This window comes from Oncorhynchus mykiss, chromosome 24 (genome assembly GCF_057628025.1).
Source record: "Oncorhynchus mykiss isolate SJ-2025 chromosome 24, ASM5762802v1, whole genome shotgun sequence".
In the NCBI taxonomy this organism is placed as follows: domain Eukaryota; kingdom Metazoa; phylum Chordata; class Actinopteri; order Salmoniformes; family Salmonidae; genus Oncorhynchus; species Oncorhynchus mykiss.
In genome coordinates, this window is record NC_143045.1 from 27,147,168 (window position 1) to 27,162,949 (window position 15,782).

The 15,782-nt window shown below is 43.2% G+C and overlaps 1 protein-coding gene across 1 annotated transcript in view; it reads left to right on the forward strand.

The window, feature by feature from the left end:
- LOC118944061 (chloride channel protein 2) overlaps positions 1–15,782 on the forward strand; it is a 64,287-nt gene that overhangs the window by 16,737 nt on the left and 31,768 nt on the right. Inside the window, exons 4-8 of the mRNA XM_036961697.2 lie at positions 733–861; positions 932–1,065; positions 5,060–5,137; positions 8,734–8,812; positions 9,285–9,410. Of these exons, the coding sequence (XP_036817592.2) occupies positions 733–861; positions 932–1,065; positions 5,060–5,137; positions 8,734–8,812; positions 9,285–9,410 (546 nt within the window). The remainder of the gene's footprint in view (positions 1–732; positions 862–931; positions 1,066–5,059; positions 5,138–8,733; positions 8,813–9,284; positions 9,411–15,782) is intronic.

Below are 15,782 nucleotides of genomic sequence, written 5' to 3' on the forward strand. Positions count from 1 at the left end.
ACTTTCCAAAACTATAGTTTGTTAACAAGAAATTTGTGGAGTGGTTGAAAAATGAGTTTTAATGACTCCAACCGAAGTGTACGTAAACTTCTGACTTCAACTGTACATACAACTAATAAAACTTGAAACACTGTTCCTTTGGCTGAATCATTTAAGTTGACACATCTCCTGCATGCAGCTAACAAAGACATTAAGCCACACTCAAGATAATCTCAGACACTGTGGTTTACACACATACACTCGTCAAACCAGGGTGTGTCTTTTTCTGCCGTTAGAAATCCCTCCTCTGATTTTTTTTATCATGTCTTCAGTCAAACAGACATTTACACACATTGCTGCATTTTTGTGTGTGTGCTAATGGGGAGACTGATGCATGTGGAGAAAGTGAAGAGAGGGTAATCTAGAAGCAAGACGCTCATATAGACACATCCTCTTATCCCCTTTCTCCACCTACACACAAACACGCGCGCACACACACACACACATGCACACACACAAGCACGCACACACTTTTGATCTCTCCCTGTAAAGCAGCCCTTTTAGGGAGGGGAGTCCTGCGTGTTCTACTGTTGTTGAGGTACTAATCCTTCTGTCTGTCTCAGTTGAAGCATGACTTTGGATGTACTTTTACTTTATGATTGACATCAAGTTGATTTTGGTGTGTGTGTGTGTGTGTGTGTGTGTGTGTGTGTGTGTGTGTGTGTGTGTGTGTGTGTGTGTGTGTGTCCACAGCACAGAAGTGGATGTATGTGAACCTGGAGAGTAATGTGTTTCTCCAGTACCTAGCCTGGGTCACCTACCCTGTGGTGCTCATCACCTTCTCAGCTGGCTTCACACAGCTACTGGCCCCACAGGCCGTAGGTAAGACACACACACACACACACACATACTGACCATAGCATACCCACACTAACCCCCTCTCCCCCTCTAGGTTCAGGTATCCCAGAGATTAAGACCATTCTGAGGGGTGTAGTGCTGAAAGAATGCCTCACCTTTAAAACCTTTGTGGCCAAAGTCATCGGCCTCACCTGTGCCCTGGGCAGTGGCATGCCTCTGGGCAAGGAGGTAACACACGCACTCTCTACACACAGTACACACACACACTCTGTAAACATTCTTCTCACCTCACACAGTCCTCTGACGCATACACACACATCCTCTTCTCACAGTCAGGCTTGTGTGAGTGTGGGTAGTTGTCACTTGTTGCTGGCAGTACAGTACTGTTATGCAGACACACACACCATTTGACAGCCAGCAGATGAATTCTGGCCCGAAGACCCGCAAAATCAATAAATTCATCTGTAATTCACAGGACAAGTGGTTCTCACGGTGAAGCACACACACACACAGGCATGTGGTTGTGGTTACACGTGTCCTGTGTCCCTGTCATACAGCCACACACGTTGCACTCAGGCCACCCCATTGGTCACAGTGGAGAGGAAGGGAGGGGGATAAGGAGGGAGGAAAGGAGAGGGGAGGAGAGGGGGGTGAATGCGGGTGGAGAGGAGAGGAAAGGGGGATAGATGAGGAGAGGAGAGGGGGATGAATGAGGGTGGAGAGGAGAGGAGAGGGGGATGAAGGAGGGTTGATTGGAGAGGAGAGGGGGATGAATGAGGGTGGAGAGGAGAGGAGAGGGGGATGAAGGAGGGTTGATTGGAGAGGAGAGGGGGATGAATGAGGGTGGAGAGGAGAGGAGAGGAGAGGGGGATGAAGGAGGGTGGATTGGAGAGGAGAGGGTGGTGAATGAGGGTGGAGAGGAGAGGGGGATGAAGGAGGGTGGATTGGAGAAGAGAGGGGGATGAATGAGGGTGGAGAGGAAAGCAGAGGGGGATGAATGAGGGCGGAGAGGAGGGGGGGTGGATTGGAGAGGAGAGGGGAATGAAGGAGGGTGGAGAGGAGAGGGGGATGAAGGAGGGTGGATTGGAGAGGAGAGGGGGATGAAGGCGGGTGGAGAGGAGAGGGGGATGAAGGAGGGTGGATTGGAGAGGAGAGGGGGATGAATGAGGGTGGAGACGAGAGGAGAGGGGGTGAAGGAGAGGAGAGGAGAGGGGGATGAAGGATGGTAGAGAGGAGACGGGGGGTGGAAGAGGGAAAGAAAATGTTATCATTTTAATCTTGAAAGAGCTGAGATTAGTCAATGATACATTGGAGGAGAGGAGACATTTATATGAACACACTGATGAGGGTGTTTGTGTACACACGTTTCTGAGAAGATGTACATGAGAGATGTGTGTGCGAGCGTTAATTATACTGTATGAGACAGTGAATACATTAAACCAATTGCATTCACAGGTGAGCCTACTGTCCTGAGAGGGATAGAATGATGATGCTTGGGTTAAATTACAATTTTTTAAATGACAGGACACATAGGGTGACTCCTCCCCCAGCATCTCTCCCTCTAGACAATAACACTTCAGCACCATTTAAAGTGTTCTACTCCACTCTGCTCTGTTGTGGCATAAATGACAGATGCCCAGCAGTGACTTCAGCAGCAGGGTTCAGGCTATGAATGAGTGTTAAACAGGGAGGGAAACATTTTTACATTTGATATTTTAGTGATTTATCAGATGCTCTTATTCAGGGTGCCTTACAGTAAGCAGTGAGTGCATACATTTTGGAAAGAAAAAGACTGTAGACCTCTCCCTCCTTTCAGACAGTTTGAAAAGTGGAGAGAGAGACATAGCGAGTGGTCATGAGTGAGTGTTAAAACAGGGAGTGAAACAGAGGTAAAGAAAGAAAGACTGAACACCTTTCATCCTCTCTGAGAGGTAAACAAAGTGGAGAAGGAGAGTTTTATTGTTTATTTCACTTTATATATTCACTGTATATATTATCTACCTCACTTGCTTTGGCAATGTTAACACATGTTTCCCATGCCAATAAAGCCCTTGAATTGAATTGAATTGAGAAAGACTGGACACCTTTCCTCCTCTCTAAGAGGTAAACAAAGTGGAGAAGGAGAGGGAGAGAGAGAAAGACTGGACATCTTTCCTCCTCTCTGAGAGGTTAACAAAGTGGAGAAGGAGAGGGAGAGAGAGAAAGACTGGACATCTTTCCTCCTCCCTGAGAGGTTAACAAAGTGGAGAAGGAGAGGGAGAGAGAGAAAGACTGAACACCTTTCCTCCTCTCTGAGAGGTAAACAAAGTGGAGAAAGAGAGGGAGAGAGAGAAAGACTGGACACCTTTCCTCCTCTCTGAGAGGTAAACAAAGTGGAGAAGGAGAGGGAGAGAGAGAAAGACTGAACACCTTTCCTCCTCTCTGAGAGGTAAACAAAGTGGAGAAGGAGAGGGAGAGAGAGAAAGACTGGACACCTTTCCTCCTCTCTGAGAGGTAAACAAAGTGGAGAAGGAGAGGGAGAGAGAGAAAGAGAAAGACTGGACACCTTTCCTCCTCTCTGAGAGGTAAACAAAGTGGAGAAGGAGAGGGAGAGAGAGAAAGACTGGACACCTTTCCTCCTCTCTGAGAGGTAAACAAAGTGGAGAAGGAGAGGGAGAGAGAGAAAGAGAAAGACTGGACACCTTTCCTCCTCTCTGAGAGGTAAACAAAGTGGAGAAGGAGAGGGAGAAAGAGAAAGACTGGACACCTTTCCTCCTCTCTGAGAGGTAAACAAAGTGGAGAAGGAGATGGAGAAAGAGAAAGACTGGACACCTTTCCTCCTATCTGAGAGGTAAACAAAGTGGAGAAGGAGAGGGAGAGAGAGAAAGACTGAACACCTTTCCTCCTCTCTGAGAGGTAAACAAAGTGGAGAAGGAGAGGGAGAGAGAGAAAGACTGAACACCTTTCCTCCTCTCTGAGAGGTAAACAAAGTGGAGAAAGAGAGGGAGAGAGAGAAAGACTGAACACCTTTCCTCCTCTCTGAGAGGTAAACAAAGTGGAGAAAGAGAGGGAGAGAGAGAAAGACTGGACACCTTTCCTCCTCTCTGAGAGGTAAACAAAGTGGAGAAGGAGAGGGAGAGAGAGAAAGACTGAACACCTTTCCTCCTCTCTGAGAGGTAAACAAAGTGGAGAAGGAGAGGGAGAGAGAGAAAGACTGGACACCTTTCCTCCTCTCTGAGAGGTAAACAAAGTGGAGAAGGAGAGGGAGAGAGAGAAAGAGAAAGACTGGACACCTTTCCTCCTCTCTGAGAGGTAAACAAAGTGGAGAAGGAGAGGGAGAGAGAGAAAGACTGGACACCTTTCCTCCTCTCTGAGAGGTAAACAAAGTGGAGAAGGAGAGGGAGAAAGAGAAAGACTGGACACCTTTCCTCCTCTCTGAGAGGTAAACAAAGTGGAGAAGGAGAGGGAGAAAGAGAAAGACTGGACACCTTTCCTCCTCTCTGAGAGGTAAACAAAGTGGAGAGGGAGAGAGAGAAAGACTGGACACCTTTCCTCCTCTCTGAGAGGTAAACAAAGTGGAGAAGGAGAGGGAGAAAGAGAAAGACTGGACACCTTTCCTCCTCTCTGAGAGGTAAACAAAGTGGAGAGGGAGAGGGAGAGAGAGAAAGACTGGACACCTTTCCTCCTCTCTGAGAGGTAAACAAAGTGGAGAGGGAGAGAGAGAAAGACTGGACATCTTTCCTCCTCTCTGAGAGGTAAACAAAGTGGAGAAAGAGAGGGAGAGAGAGAAAGACTGGACACCTTTCCTCCTCTCTGAGAGGTAAACAAAGTGGAGAAGGAGAGGGAGAGAGAGAAAGACTGCACACCTTTCCTCCTCTCTGAGAGGTAAACAAAGTGGAGAGGGAGAGAGAGAAAGACTGGACACCTTTCCTCCTCTCTGAGAGGTAAACAAAGTGGAGAGGGAGAGGGAGAGAGAGAAAGAGACTAGTTGTATTGGGGAGAAGTGTTTCTTCTCAACACCAGGAGTCGGTTAGTCTCCTGGAGGGTGTCACACTTTCCGATATGTTTCTGTTTTAAACCTCTGGACTACAATTGACCCTTTTGGCAAAATGTGACTTGTTTTTATTCCGGGGTGAGTGAAACTGAAGTTTAAGTGTGATGTGGTTTTCTTTAAGTATGTAACACAAATATATATACCAGGTGTTTTAAGAAATAATTCACGTCATTCTTTCTTCCTCTCTAGAGTCCGTTTGTTCACATTGCCAGTCTTGGTGCTGCACTTCTCTGCAAGTTCATGTCTCTGTTTGGAGGAATCTATGAGGTAAACTACACCTGTACACACACGTTACCACATTGTTACCAATATGTTCTTAATAAGCTTTCAACACTATACATGCCTCTGTCAGTATTTCACTTCCATACCCTAACCTCACAACTAAACCACAGTACATCTTATCACTATCGCTATATCTATTTGGATATCTATTTGGATATAAGAGCAACGTCAACTCATCATCATTACGATCAGGAATGCAACTTTCCCGAAGCGGATCCTCTGTTTTGCCCACCACCCAGGACAATGGATCGGATCCCAGCCGGCGAACCAAAACAACGACGCCGTAAAAGGTGCAGACAAAGCGGTCTTCTGGTCAGGCTCCGGAGACGGGCACATCGCGCACCGCTCCTGAGTATACTACTCGCCAATGTCATCTCTTGACAACAAGGTAGATGAAATCTGAGCAAAGGTAGCATTCCAGAGAGACATAAGAGACTGTAACGTTCTTTGCTTCATGGAAACATGGCTCACTCGAGACACGCTATCGGAGTCGGTACAGCCAGCTGGTTTCTTCACACATCGCGCCGACCGAAACAAGCATCTTTCTGGTAAGAAGAGAGGCGGGGGGGTGGGTTCCTTTATGATTAACGAGGCATGGTGTGATCATAACAACATACAGGAACTCAAGTCCTTCTGTTCACCTGACTTGGAATTCCTCACAATCAAATGCCGACCGCATTATCTACCGAGAGAATTCTCATCGATCATAATTACAGTCGTGTATATTCCCCCCCAAGCAGACACATCGATGGCCCTGAACAAACTTAATTTGACTCTATGTAAACTGGAAACCACATGTCCTGAGGCTGCATTCATTATAGCTGGGGATTTTAACAAGGCTAATCGGAAAACAAGACTCCCTAAATTCTATCAGCATATCGATTGTGCAACCAGGGCTGGTAAAATCCTGGATCACTGTTATTCTAACTTCTCCTTTCCCTAACTCTCCTTTCAGAAAAGCTGACCATGACTCCATTTGGTAGCTTCCAGCCTATAGACAGAAACTAAAACAGGAAGCTCCCGTGCTCAGGTCTGTTCAACGCTGGTTCGACCAATCTGATTCCACGCTTCAAGATTGCTTCGACCATCAATCAATCACGGATTACAAAAAGAAAACCAGCCCGTTGCGGACCAGGATGTCTTGCTCCCAGACAGACTAAACAGCTTCATTGCTCGCTTTGAGGACAATTCAGTGCCACTGACACGGCCCGCTACCAAAACCTGCGAACTCTCCTTCACTGTAGCCGACGTGAGTAAAACATTTAAACGTGTTAACCCTCGCAAGGCTGCAGGCCCAAACGGCATCCCCAGCTGCGTCCTCAGAGCATGCGCAGACCAGCTGGCTGGTGTGTTTACGGACACACTCAATCAATCCTTATCCCAGTCTGCTGTTCCCACATGCTTCAAAAGGGCCACCATTGTTCCTGTTCCCAAGAAAGCAGCCAGTGTAAGTGCAGGGGGTGCCAAATTCAAAACAACAGAAATCCCATCATTAAAATGACTCAAACATACAAGTATTTCACACCATTTTAAAGATACACTTCTTGTTAATCCCACCACAGTGTCCAATTTCAAAGAGGCTTTACGGTGAAAGCACCACAAACAATTATTTTAGGTCAGAGCCAAGTCACAGAAAAACACAGCCATTTTTCCAGCCAAAGAGAGGAGTCACAAAAATCAGAAATAGAGATAGAATTAATCACTAACCTTTCATGATTTTCATCAGATGACACTCATAGGACTTCATGTTACACAATACATGTATGTTTTGTTCGATAAAGTTCATATTTATATAAAAAAATCTCAGTATACATTGGCGCGTTATGTTCAGTAGTTCCAAAAACATCCGGTGATTTTGCAGAGAGCCACATCAATTTACAGAAATACTCAATGTTGATGAAAATACAAGTGTTATACATGGAACTTTAGATACACTTCTCCTTAATGCAACCGCTGTGTCAGATTTCAAAAAAGCTTTACGGAAAAAGCAGCAGCAGATGCAATTATCTGAGTACGGCGCTCAGAGCCCAAACAAGCCAAAAAGATATCCGCCATATTGTGCAGTAAACAGAAGTCAGAAATAACATTATAAATATTCACTTACTTTTGATGATCTTCATCAGAATGCACTCCCAGGAATCCCAGTTCCTCAATAAATGTTTGTTTTGTTCGATAATGTCCATCATTTATGTCCAAATAGCTCCTTTTGTTAGCGCGTTTGGTAAACAAATCCAAACTCACGAAGCGCGTTCACTATGAGCCAAAGTCAAAAAGTTCCGTTACAGTCCGTAGAAACATGTTAAACGAAGTATAGAATCAATCTTTAATATGTTTTTAACATAAATCTTCAATAATGTTCCAACCGGAGAATTCCTTTGTTTGTAGAAATGCAATGGAACAGAGCTCGCTCTCACGTGAACGAGCGTCACGAGCTCAAGGCATTCTGGCAGACCTCTGACTCATTCCCCTCTCATTCGCCCCCACTTCACAGTAGAAGCATCAAGCAAGGTTCTAAAGACTGTTGACATCTAGTGGAAGCCTTAGGAAGTGCAACATGACTCATCCCACTGTATCTTCAATAGGGAATGAGTTGAAAACGACCAACCTCAGATTTCCCACTTCCTGGTCAGATTTTTTTTCGCAGGTTTTTGCCTGTCATATGAGTTCTGTTATACTAACAGACATCATTCAAACAGTTTTAGAAACTGAGTGTTTTCTATCAAAATATACTAATAATATGCATATATTAGCAACTGGCACTGAGTAGCAGGTAGTTTACTCTGGGCACCTCTTGGCACCTTATTCATCCAAGCTACTCAATACTGCCCCCAGCCATAAGAAGTTAATATTTTCCTTCTCTCCCCCCTCCTCTCTGTGTTGTATCTGTACTGTATATGAATATACCTCATTTTATGGCTTTTGTTTGCGATTCCACATGAATTACTCTTCCATCCATGCATTTGTTCATTCAAATATTACCTACAATGTAATCATGTTTGGGAATGAACACTTTAGCGCTCTTGCAAAGCTAAAGAAATATAAATGCTTGCTTACTTTATTTTATCCTGGTAGTTGGAGAAGAATTCTTCATATTTCCTTGTTGTGACAGGCAAACTGAGGTGCGTTGGAGAGCGCAATGTTTAAACTGTTCATGCCAACCTGTTGGTGTGAAATTATATATTCCATGGTGAAATGCATTATCCCAATTTTCCCCTGTCACAACAGCTGTGACAGGGATATGTTGGGCTATACTTGCTGCTGTGCATGCTAATTGCTAACAGGCATTACTGAGGCCTGCCCAAGGGGAGGTCAGTGGGCTGAATTATTTATTTAAATCCAGTTGATATTGCTCTTCGTCCTGTTGACTATTTTGTAAATAATGTAGTAGCCTACTTTTCATGCTTATTTATTCCCCATTTTTGCTCATAAAAGCCCTGACCTTGTGCAGAAAAATGTAGCATCATTGTCTGCCTCCTTCCACACTACTAGGCCTACATCCATCCTGACAACAGCCTACCTCACAGGCTGTGTTTGTGTGTGTGTCTGTAAATGTAAACACACCTCTCCCAATGTGCTTACAGAATGAGTCGAGGAACATTGAGCTGTTGTCAGTTGCCTGTGCTGTTGGGGTGAGCTGTGTTTTCGCTGCCCCTATAGGAGGTGAGTGGCACCAACATAACACTCACTGACTGATACACTGGCTGGTTCGGAGAAGGTTTACTTCTTCCCCCCTGTTAGCAGTTGATGTTACTCTTCAATAACACAGACCCCAAAGCAAATCAGGGGGAGAAAAACTGGGCCAATGGCCAAATAACAAGTATCCTATTTCAGGCTCAATGCCTAGACAAATTCCTCCCACTTCTCTGACCCATTGATCAATATTTCCCTATTAGAGGAAAAACACTATTTCCATGGTCCTCTCTTGACTTTTAGTCCTCTTGACCTTTAGTCCTCTTGACCTTTAGTCCTCTTCTTTGTGTATTTATCTTGGAAATAGTCTTACACCCGTCACTCCCCTGATTGGGGCATAGTTACTAATGATCTTCCTGTGTGTTTCTAAGTAATGTGTGTGTGTGTGTGTGTGTGTGTGTGTGTGTGTGTGTTTGTGTGTGCCTATGCGTGTGTGTGATAGGTTTGCTGTTCAGTATTGAGGCAATGTCTACTTTCTTCACTGTGAGGAACTACTGGAGAGGGTTCTTCGCTGCCACCGTCACTGCCTTCATGTACAGAGTTCTGGCCGTGTGGAACAGAGACGAGGGTAAGACATGTTTACATGTGTACCCAGCAGACTGGGAGCATTCCCAGACCATTAACTTATGTTATAGTTCGGGTTTTATCGAACTTTAGGATGAGAACATCCTAAAAACATTCTAATAATGTTTTTGATAACCAAATATTGTTTTTTAAGGTGTTTTAAATGTATTATACTTGGAATTTTCTCATAACGTTCACTAAAATGTTGTGTACAACATCTGTAACAACCACAGCAGAACATTCCCCAAACATTCTCATTAGGATTCCAGGTAATGTAATAACACAATGTACAAGTACTTTTAAAACATACTGACACAGGAAAATGTGAGAGCAATAGAAATGGCTCTGAGAATATATTACGTGAACGTTCTGCTAATGTTGATGAAGATGTTATCAAAAACATGCAAAACAACAAGCAGGGAATATTCCCACTCTGCTTTCATGACGTTACAGTGTGACATTATGACATAATTATTCCAATAATGTTCCCTAAACATTCTTCAGCAATCATCTGCATTCAATTAAATTAGTTCTGAGAAAACATCACTGGAATATTTCACTAATATTAATGGATATCCGAGACACCTATCCAGGCATAGGATCTTAATGGGACCAGTTTCTCACAGCAGGAAAATAATCTTGCAGCAACAGGAAATGTGAATTAATAAGTGGATTATGATTAATGGACATTTTTGTATGGGTTGATACATTTTTCATTAGGGAAAATCAAGTCTGACGTTTTAAAGAGGAAACTTTAGAATAATTTTTCAACCTACAATATTCTTTCCAAAATATTCAGTTAATGTTGAGGGAGACATTACTACTAACACCTATAACAACAAACAACAAACATTCCTGGAATATTCAGTTAATGTTGAGGGAGACATTACTACTAACACCGATAACAGCAAACTTCTTGCAAGACTCTTATAAAATGATTCTGTAAGTTTATGACATGATGATCCAGAATTGTTCTAAAAACAAACTTCAACGATAATGGAAGTATTTCTCAAAGCGTTGCTACAATGTTCTGCAGTGCATTGGTAAAGTATTCAGACCCCTTGACTTTTTACACATTTTGTTACGTTACAGCCTTTAAAAAAATCATCATAAATCTACTGTACACACAAATACCCCACAATAACAAAAACAAAACCCCGTTTTTAGACATTTTTGCAAATGTATTACAAATAAAAAACTGAAATATTACATTTACATAAGTATTCAGACCCTTTACTCAGTAGTTTGGCAGTGATTACAGCTGGAGTCTTCTTGGGTATGACGCTACAAGCTTGGCACACCTGTATTTGGGGGGTCGCTGCACAGCTATTTTCGATCCGTTTCAAGTCTGGGCTCTGGCTTGGCCACTCAAGGAAATTCAGAGACTTGTCCCAAAGCCAGTCCTGCAATGTCCTGGATGTGTGCTTAGGGTTTTTGTCCTGTTGGAAGGTGAACCTTCACCCCAGTCTGAGGTCCTGAGTGCACTGGAGCAGGTTTTCATCAATGATGCCTCTGTACTTTGCTCTGTTCATCTTTCCCTCAACCTGACTAGTCTCCCAGTTCCTGCCGCTGAAAAACATCCCCACAGCATGATGCTGCCACCACCATTCTTCACTGTCGGGATGGTGCCAGGTTTCCTCCAGACGTGACGCTTGGCATTCAGGCCAAAGAGTTCAATCTTGGTTTCATTAGACCAGAGAATCTTGTTTCTCATGGTCTGAGAGTCTTTAGGTGACTTTTGGCAAACTCCAAGTTGGCTGTCATGTGCCTTTTACTAAGGAGTGGCTTCCGTCTGGCCACTCTACCATATAGGCCTGATTGATTGAGTGCTGCAGAGATGGTTGTCCTTCTGGAAGGTTCTCCCATCTCCACAGAGGAACTCTGGAGATCTGTCATAGTGACCATCGGGTTCTTGGTCACCTCCCTAACCAAGGCACATTATATTGATGTATAATGTTAAATTATTATATGAAGTTGCAAAACTTTTAAAGAAATGGCATTTCAATCTTCGTAAATCATTCTATTTCATTAGGATATTATCCAAAGAATGTTAATCAATTCACATTTTATTTGTCACATGCGCCGAATAAAACATGTGTAGTCTTTACCGTGAAATGCTTACTTAAGATCCCTTTCCCAACAATGCAGAGTTAAAAAGTAAGAACATTTGCAGATAAGAATGTTAAATATTAACACAATAAATAACAATAACTTGGCTATAAACAAGGAGTACCGGTACCGAGTGAATGTGCAAGGATACGAGGTAGTTGACGTAATATGTACATGTAGGAAGGGGTAAAAGTGACTAGGCAATCAGGATAGATAACAAACAAGGCAACAATAAACATGTCTTCCCCCATGAATGATGCCGTGCCCCCCATGGGCCAATAAGTGTAAATTATGGAGCTCTATGGCAAGACGCATTATTCACCATAAGTTTTGTCCAAAATCAGGCCAGTAGTTTCTGAGATATCTCGTGTGACTAATTTACAGTGGATTACTATAGCGCCCCCCCCCCCCCCCTCTTGGGCTAATTAGTGTAATATTGTAAATGCAGGATCTCTATGGCAAGATGCATCATTCACCCAAGTTTCGTCAGTATCGGGTCAGTGGTGTCTGAGATATAGGGTGGTTTAGCTAGACTCATATCCCTGAGCATGCGTGCCAAATGTCATCATTCTGAGTCAAATAGATCAAGAGATGTGCCCGTTATAGCACCACCATGAATGTTCTTGCATAAGTTGAGTCTTGACAATATTTGCAACATGTGTACCAAATTTAATTATAATACGAATATCCTTGACTGATGTTTATGCACAGGGCCGGCCGGCCCTCCCATTAGGCAGGATTATGGTGGCAGCTTGACGAAGATGGCATTTTCCGAGCTAAACTGACCAAGCAGCACCTCCAACAACACATAACACCTCACATATTTCTTCCAAAAACAATGACAATTGTTCGGCGCATGTGACAATAATAGGCTGAGGATAACTCTTGATAAAGTTGTGTAGCTGATATTCAGAGCTTAAATAGTCAAATTGATTAGTCACAGGAATCAGGACTAATAAAGCCAATGCAACTGCCTGTTTTCTAAACGTTAGTCCTACCACAGATTCATACAATTCTATTGCGGCCGACACTGTAGGCTACACCCCAGTAAACACAGACCGATGTCTTTTTTCTGGTCCTTTCCGGACAGTCCGTCTTTTTTTGGTGTTTTACAAACGGTAGGTCTACCAGATGGATGGGCATTCATAAAATTCCATTGCGGGACCACACTGTAAGCTGCACCCCAGTAAGCACGGACTGACACCAATGTCTTTTGGGTTTCTTCTTTTGGTCCAGTCCAGACCAGCCTTGATTTCTGACATCGATTTTTGGTCCAGTGAAGGCCAAATCTGAACCAATTATAACCGTTTATGTTTGGGACAGATTTTGTCAGGTCTGGACCAGCCTTGATTGGTTCAATAAATGGCCTAATTTCAACTTTAATTCCGAACTGAAAATAAGTGTTTTCTACATCCGGAAAGAACGCTTTTTCACCTTTACTTCAAAACTGAAAATAAACCAGATTTCAACGACCAGAAAATACGTTTTTTTTTATGACCAGAAAATACGTTTTTTTCAATGTCTGGAAATACGTATTTTCACCTTTCACAGATTCTAAAATGAACCAAACTTCAGCTTCTGGAAAATACATATTTTAGATGGTAATAGGACCTTTCTAGTTTTGTAGGGTATAGGAGGAAGGCATCAATTTTCTTCTCTCACCTAGTGCAGCAGAACGGCCAAAACTGGACCTGTATGTGTATTTATGTGACTGCCCCCGCTCCCAACCACAGCATGAAAAATGCTGAATGGCCCACAACGGACCCGTAGTGATGCAGCCAGTCAAGATGCTCTCAATGGTGCAGCTGTATAACCTTTTGAGGATCTGAGGGGCCAAGCCAAATCTTTTCAACCTTTAGTCCTTGGTGATGTGGAAACTGGGGAACTTGAAGCCCTCGACCCGCTCCACTGCAGCCCCGTCAATGTGGATGGGGGCGTGCTCGCCCCATCTGTTTCCTGTAGTCCACAATCAGTTGCTTTGTCTTGCTGACGTTGAGGGAGAGGTTTTAGTAGTAGTACAGTAGTAGTAGTAGTATGTGTCTTAGAACATATACACATCTATGTACATCTCACCGCAATCTGCCAGGCAGTCATTTTACATGATTTCTGAAATGAAGATTGTAGGGAAAATAAATATAAAAACATCCCAATAGTACGGTATACACTCAGTGGCCAGTGTATTAGGTACACGAAAATGGTTCGCTCCTACAGACGTGGCCGTGGCATGTAGGCAGACAGCCATCGATGCATTCAGTTACTGTTCGATTGAGCATTAAAATAGGCAAAATGAGTAACCTAAGCGACTTTCAGGGTGGTAAAGCCTCCTGGGCTTGTCAAGCCTGACAACGTATAGGGTTTATAGAGAATGGTGCGACAAACAAAAAACATACAGTCAGCAGCAGTCCTGACGGCGAAAACAGATCGTTAATGAGGTCGAAGGAGAATGGCAAGAATTGTGCAAGCTAACAGGCAGGCTACATACACACTGTCAAATAACAGCGCATTACAACAGTGGTGTGCAGAACGTCATCTCGGAATGCAATACCCACACCGGGCTCCACTCCTATCAGCTAAAAACAAGAAGGAGCGCCTCCAGTGGGCACGCCACCCCCAAGACAGGACAATTGAGGAGTGGAAAACATTACCTGGTCCAACGAATCCCGGTTCCTGTTGCATCATGCTGATGTCAGAGTCAGGATTTGACGTAAGTAGCATGAGTCCATGGCCCCATCCTGTCTGCTGTCAACAGTACAGGCTGGTGGTGGTGTACTGGTGTGGGGAATGTTTTCCTGGCACACTTTAGGTCCCTTGATACCAACTTCTTGCGACTAGCAAACCCGTATCCGGGAGCGTAATCATAGCCTCAAGTGCATTAGCATAACGCAACTTTTCCTATTCATGAAAATCGCAAATGAAATGAAATAAATATATTCAAACACAAGCTTAGCCTTTTGTTAACAACACTGTCATCTCAGATTTTCAAAATATGAGTTACAGCCAACGCTAGACAAGCATTTGTGGAAGTTTAGCATGGCATAATGCTATGCTAGGCTCTGCTGGCAGCAGGCAACATTTTCACGAAAATAAGAAAAGCAACCAAATTAAATAATTTACCTTTGAAGAACTTCAGATGCTTTCACTCAGGAGACTCCAAGTTAGATAGCAAATGTACCTTTTTTCCTAAAACTATATTTTTGTAGGCGAAAAAAGTCCCTTTTGTTCATCAGTTTTGGCTGAGAAATCGACCGAAAAATACTTCAACTATAACGGCAAACTTTTTTCAAAATTTGCTCCATAATATCGACAGAAACACAGCAAACGTTGTTTAGGATCCATCCTCAAGGTGTTTTAAACATATATATTCGATAATATATCCATCAAGGCAATTGTTTTCTCATAAGAAGTGATTGGAAAAATGGCTACCTCAGTATTTTACGAGATTTTGTCCGGGAGACACCATGTGACCACTCGCCAAATATGGTACCTTACAGCCATTCTCCAATGGAAATGCCTAAAAAGACGTCACAATGCTGTAGACAGCTTGGGGAATGCGTGGAAAACATAAGCTCATTCGTAGCTCATTCACAGCCATATAAGGAGTCATTGGCATGAGGCGGTTTCAAAAAATGCGGCACTTCCTGATTGGATTTTTATCTGGGTTTCGCCTGTAACATCAGTTCTGTGGCACTCACAGACAATATCTTTGCAGTTTTGGAAATGTCAGAGTGTTTTCTTTCCAAAGCTGTCAATTATATGCATAGTCAAGCATCTTTTCGTGACAAAGTATCTTGTTTAAAACGTGAACGTTTTTCATCCAAAAATGTAAATAGCGCCCCCTATATCCAACTGCAACGTTTCCATGTCCTGAAGAATTCAGTTTGTTCTGGGGGCAAGGAGGTTCCGACCCGGTACTAGATGGGTGTACCTAATAAACTAGCCACTGAGTGTATAAAGAAGATTGGTAGAGTAAGAAATAATAGAGTATATTTTTTTTCTAGATTTAGTTATCTTCTCTTTTGCAAAGTCAAAGACCACTACCTGGAAGTCACAGTAAAGGTGTTAACAGTTTCATATTGGTGTCAGTCCCATCCCAGTGGTGCAGTGGATTTTTTCAAGGGTTAATACTCAAAATCTCTCAGGTCTGATCTCAGCTTGAGACGATCAACAAGATACAGAAAAAAATATGTTTCTACAATAAATGTTTAATAAATTGTCATGTGATTCCAAATTTCTACATGGTTTGTTGTTCAACTAACTTTCTCAACAG